Source organism: Centrocercus urophasianus, unplaced genomic scaffold (genome assembly GCF_019232065.1).
Source record: "Centrocercus urophasianus isolate 14NV4802_14NV808 unplaced genomic scaffold, USGS_Curo_1.0 seq_16, whole genome shotgun sequence".
In the NCBI taxonomy this organism is placed as follows: Eukaryota; Metazoa; Chordata; class Aves; order Galliformes; family Phasianidae; genus Centrocercus; species Centrocercus urophasianus.
Genome location: NW_024884711.1, coordinates 14833801 through 14839741, shown reverse-complemented (window position 1 = coordinate 14839741; position 5941 = coordinate 14833801). Strand labels below are relative to the sequence as shown.

The 5941-nt window shown below is 46.7% G+C and overlaps 1 protein-coding gene across 1 annotated transcript; it reads left to right on the top strand.

Annotated features, from left to right (window-relative positions):
* The first annotated feature begins 234 nt into the window (after window positions 1–234).
* Window positions 235–3380, top strand: PRR15 (proline rich 15). The gene is made up of 2 exons (XM_042817088.1): window positions 235–318; window positions 475–3380. Exon 2 carries the CDS (start codon window positions 491–493, stop codon window positions 818–820), a length of 330 nt encoding a protein of 109 aa, XP_042673022.1. The 5' UTR covers window positions 235–318; window positions 475–490; the 3' UTR covers window positions 821–3380.
* The last annotated feature ends 2561 nt before the right edge of the window (window positions 3381–5941 follow it).

Genomic DNA, 5941 nt, shown 5'->3' with positions numbered 1-5941 from the left:
AGCCGCTCCGCAGAGCCCTCTCCTTCCTGCCCTTTCGCTTCAGCTGCGCCACCAACCCCGTCCCAAAGCGGTGAGTCGCCCACCCTCTGCACGGCGGGACAACTGCGCCCCTCTGGACCAGCAGCCGAAGACCCCCGCGGCAGCCCTAGCCGGGCCGGAGCTCTGGGCAGGTGCGCGGTTCCCGCCACCTCCCGGGGCCGCCGCGCCGCCCCGCCCACACCTGCCGCCCGCCCGCCCACCTCCGGGCCGAGCCGCACCGCCGTAGCTCCCGGCTCACCGGCCATGGACGCGTAGCGGCGAGAGAAGAGCGTTCCTCAGGTCAGTGGGTGGACGGTGGGAGGGAGAGCCCCTCCGAGGCATCGCTCCGCTCCGCCTCCCCGCTGCCGGTCCCCTGCCCACCTGCGCTCGGCTCGGCTCTCGCTGTCCGTTCGCCCTCAGCCCTCCCGCTCTGACGGCCGCTCTTCTCTCCCGCAGAAGCCCCCGCGTCGCGATGGCGGACAGCGCCGCGGCCACCGCCACCGTGAAGGGCAGCAGCTCGGCGGGTCACTGGTGGAAGTCGCTGACCGGCAAGAAGAAGCACAAAGAAGCCGCGGCCGCCCCGCCTGTCCCCGCCGAGCCGCCCGGCTCCCCGGAGGAGCCGCCCCCCGCGCTGGGCAACGGGGAGCCCCCGGGAGCGGGCGGAGCGGCCCGACGGAGCCTTCGCGTCTCGCACTCGGGCCGCTTCAAGGAGCGGCGGAAGGTGCGCGCCTCGCTGCTGGCCGACGGCTCCGAGGTCTTCGACGGAGCAGAGTCCGGGCGCGCCGCCCCCGAGGGCGAGTAGCCCCGGGGGGAAAGCAGCCCCGGGGCTGGCCTCGCTCCTCGCCCCCGCGCGCGGGCACAGCCTCGGGGCATCCCCGTACGCGGCGCGCGGCCAGCGGCGAGCGGAGGCCTATGGGACTGCGTGCGTGATGAGGAGCGACGCTTCCAATCGAGGGAGGACGTGATTGCCTTAACGATGATACCGATGGACACCCCCCCGCCCTGAACTGCGGTGGACTGGCACAAAGGTGCTATCCCGGGATCTCCGTGCCTTCCCCGGCCCTGTTTGCGAGCCCGCTTGGCCTGCAGCCCCCGGCCAAAGGTGCACCACCGCCTTTTGAAGGAAGGGGGAACGACGCGTTTGGATCCGATTTCAGGGCCAGGGATCTTCCAGCAGTGCCTCCGAACTGCTCTTGGTGGTGGGTGTGCAGGGAAACAAGCCCTGATTGTGTTTAGATACTGGGGGTGCAGGTGCTCGGGTGCTCTCAGGCATCGCATTTAAATATGCAAAGGCAGGAGCGCATTGTTTTCTGCTCTTAGCGCTAGCAGGTGATTCAAGAGGTTAGTCTCCCATAGCTCTGTTACAGCAAGAGTCCAGTTATTGTCTAACAATTCACATTTACTACTCAGAGAATGTACCATTTTCTTATAATTGGTGATAACTGGCATAACAAAGCTGTGATAAAGAAATGCGGAAGACGAGACCAGCCCTTGAGAGCATGGGCCGCATGGTACTCTAAGCACAGTGATTGGCTTTGGAACCACTGGAAGTATTCTTTAGTTTTTACTATGTACTAGGCTCCTGGGGCAAGGTGCAGAGCTCCTGAGACCTCTTGTTGACACGCTTTGCCTTGGGCAGATGCATCCCTGCAGCTCCAGGAGCTTTGGACCAGAGTAAACCATCCACCAGACTCGCACTGGTATTGTGCCTTACAGAGCAAACTTAGCTAAAAATACTTAGCAATTACACATTTCTTAACAGCAGATCATGTAGCTGCAACTGCCTTATTTATTTTTAAATGAATTTGCAATATACTTGATATCATTGAAATGGTTTTAGCCTTTTTTTTTTTTTTATAATGTGATATAAGATATTACATCGTGCAGGGACCAAAAATAATCTCCTAATAGTCAAGTGTGATGCAGTTATGATTTTGTTTTGTTGTTGTAACTAATTATTTAAGGTGATGACAACATAAAAAGTGACCTGCAAGGAAAAAGAGAGATGAATTCTGAAAATATGGATTGAACCTGTCACTGACAATCAACAAAATGGTGTAGTAGAGACAGGACTGGTGCCCTGTGCTTCACTTGCATAATGGTCTGTAATGAACTTTGAAAGCTCCTGTGCAATAAACTAAGACAATCTTGCTGCCTTAGTTAACAATCCTTCGCTCAGCTCCTTCAGTGTCCTATATCTGAGGACACTGGGACTGTATCATCATTAAAGTATTTTCTTAAGAGTCTGCTTTCCACCCAGTGTGCTTTTTCCTTTTGTTTAGTAAAGCTTCAAAGCATTGATTGCTTTTGGACTGCCCTGTGTACTCTTGCCTACATGCTGACATTGCAGAGCGAGGATGAATGCTCTTAGAAGCCACCACTGCTGCACCTTGGAGATGCTGCTCTTACGTAGAACTTGTTCACTGAGAGGCACTTAAAGCCATGAATGAGAAGTGACTGGAACAAACCCCATCTTGTATGGAGGGATCTGAGAAAGATGAAGTTTAAAACTGGGAATGGAGACAGCAATGACAAAAATAACTTAAGCAACACTATTGTGAAAAGATAGTGTTTTGATTCCAAGCTACTTATTTCTGCAGTGAACCTCTGTTTGTTCTTTGGAAATTGACTTGCAGGTTCATTGGCTGAAAGTCCTTGGGCACAGGGTATCTACAAATGATGGTTTAATCTCAGAAGAACTCTGGTATGATGTTCAGATGGTTGCTGCTAGGATTTGATACACATGCAGGTTAATATGTGACTACATATTAGTCATATCTGAAGTCCTGATGACTGGTACTTACAGCCTGGAGATTTGGTCAAAATATGACGTCCACAAATACATGTAAAATGACTTGATAGCAACCATCCTCCATCTTAATCGTGACCTTGAGCTGTGGGAAGGAGAAGTAACTCTATCTTCCTGCTCAGTCAAATCCTTGCTTCAATGAATTTGATAGCAGCCACTGAAAAACTAGATCCATGAGAAAACTGGCTGCCTGCCGTGTCTCACTTTCCACACCCTCTGTGCAATGGCCACACAGCAGTGCCTTCAGGTTAGCGCTGGCCTGGGTTGGTTCAACGTGAGGAACCCCACTGGCCATGGCCAACTTGTATGGCAGAAATGATCCTCTTCTTTCTCAGCCTGAGCATCAGATGAAGATTTAAGCAATGTATGTGTCTGTAAATGAATTAAGCCGATACAGGAAAAACACTACAATTTATGAAGCATCTGAATTATTTTTTTAATCCTTGAAGTAAAGAAAGATTGAACTTTCTTTTGTATTGGAATACTTGTTCAGTTATAACAATAGTGTAATTATATGCAGTGAATTATTAAAAGGCTGTTGGCATTCTTCGTATACTTGTTTTCTTCATCTGGCATTCCTAGTGTACGTATTTTCCTCATCTTATTATAAAGAAAATGCATCAGAAAGCAGGTTTAGGAAACGAGGCAACTGCAGAAGTAGTTGCTGCTTGTTTTTAAAAGTAAAAACAGCTTATTAAAAAAATAAATAAATAAGCAGATGAGGTTGAACTCCTGCTACAACAGGTGTAGTGCACTTTTCTTGAAATTATTCCACAATTTGCTAAGGATTGCAGGTTATGGGCAAAACTAAATGCTTAGTAAATAGCTTGAACTTTTCAAATAAACTTGCAAAGTATATGCCTACTTATTCTTGCTCTTGTTGAAGCCAAAAATAAAACTCTGGGTGGCTTCTGGTGATTCATTTGCTATTGTAGGCTGGTCAGTCTGGCAAAGATTATAGGGAGCAGGAAGCCTGCTGCAGCACCTGCAGAAAATGATCCTAAATAGGAAACACTGGGTCAAATGCTGGAATAAATAGCTGGAAAGCCTCAGGAGTCTAAACCTCAGCTTTTAGGTCATGCTGTTGCCTGAACCGAGCAGAAAGAATGGAGAAGGGACTGTGTGAGATACTCACAGATTTATTTATGTAAATTTTGTCTTCACTGTAGCGCAAACAGTGATAGTTTTTATTTGACATGTAGTAAAGTCTCTTGTCTGTTGACAAGATAATCTCATAGGAGGGCTAAGAGCCGAAGGACAGAGCTCGTAGCCTTGGCTCAGGCAGTACATCTGGATATCACACTTTAAAGCCTGTGTTTAATTTAGCACGTTCAAACAGCTGATATCTCATTGGATGAAAAGCTGTTCCAAGTGCAGGTGCAAACTGGAAGCTCATTTCGTAGCCTTTGGGGATCCTATCTAAACAAAGAAACCCAGGCCTGGTGTTTTCTAGGATGTCATTTCAAAACTGGGGTAAGAGAGTGTGGATTATAGAATGATATTTGAGACCATACAATTACACCATTTTGAAAAACAAACCTTTCCCCTTCATCACTAATTATTGTAAATAGGAGGGGAGACCTGCTGGCTGTGATTTTTCATTTCAGAATAAAACAGAAGGGATAAACTTGCTCTACTTTATATACCACAGAAGTAGCTTATCTTGTAACTTGAAAGACGCATGTGAAATTCACAAATAGCTCCAAGAAACAATATTCAGATGTAGTCTTCATGTAAAGCATATTGATTAACAGTTGCAGCTTAAGATCTAGACAAAGCAATATAATATCAAATAACGTGTTTTGAGGATAGAGAATCTCTTTTCAAAAAAGTTCCAAGGGATGTTTTAAATGAAAAATGTAGTCCCATGTATAATCCTCATCAGAGCAAAACGTCATATTTCATGAGTGAAAATGAGTTAGAATGTTTTGGAATTAGCAGAGTATTAATAATAGATAATAATAATATATGTAATAATAACAGAGTTTATTATTATAAATAATAATAACAGAGTATTAGTTAGCAGGCTATGGATTGTTTTGGAAGGGTTGGAGTTGGCTTGATTCTCAATGCCAGGAAACTTCTGCTACCTCCTTGCCACACCTTAGGTCTCCTCATGCAAAGCTGCTGTTTGTGGTGGCTCTTTCTGCCTCTGTTACTGAAAGTAAGAACCACACCTACGTATGTCAGTAGAAATGAAAAATCAGTGTTACTGTGCTCCCTTGTACTTCAGTAGCTTACATTCTTTTTGCCCTGCTGGCATCAGTGAATTTTGCTTCCCAGATTTTTGTTTTGTCCTCAGCTTGCAAATGTTAGGACAGATAACCTCCACTGAGCTCGCAAGTGCTGCTCAGTGACAGAAGAGTGGGCAGCAGTGGCTGAGGGAAAAAGAAAATATAGGGCAAATCTACTTCTGCACTTGCTTCTGGGAGCCTTCCCACTCATTTTTGTGATGTGGAGCAAAATTGAGCCTTAATCTTGATTATGGAAACACCACTGCCTGAGAAACATAGTGTGCACATCTTTGGTTGAATTTATCTTGTCTTGTGCTTTCAGTGATAGAGCTTTCCAAAAATCAGTTGGTTTACCTGTCCTGTTGAACTGCCTTGGGCTAAGGGCTAGCAACACGGCATAACCTTGAAAGAGCAGTCCTTCCAAAGCTGCTTCCTTGAAATGCTGTAGCTCAGACCTGTGCAATATGAAGGACGAAAACACCTACATGAGCTGTATTTTCTGGCTCCTCTATTTTGGGAATCTTTTCTTGGCATAAAAGCACTATAACAATCTCCTTGCTTGCCCCAAAAGCAGCTGGAGAAGTAGACCATGCAATCAGCACAAGTACAGCATACAAAAGGACAGCATTTTGCACTGGCACTCTCTTGAGGAGACAAACCAACCCCTAGACACTACACCACACTTTTTAGGACAGTTTAACTCTTCCTTCAAGGCCAGAAAGCTACAGTTTGTTGCTGGCTCCGTTTTCAACCAGTTAGCGATATGGAGGAAAACGCCTCTGGGTAATATACTAGTTATCACAGCTGCTAATTAACATCTGCTGAATTGCATCTGGAATGGAAAACAGAAAGAAAGTGAGGAGTCATGTTAGAATAGCAG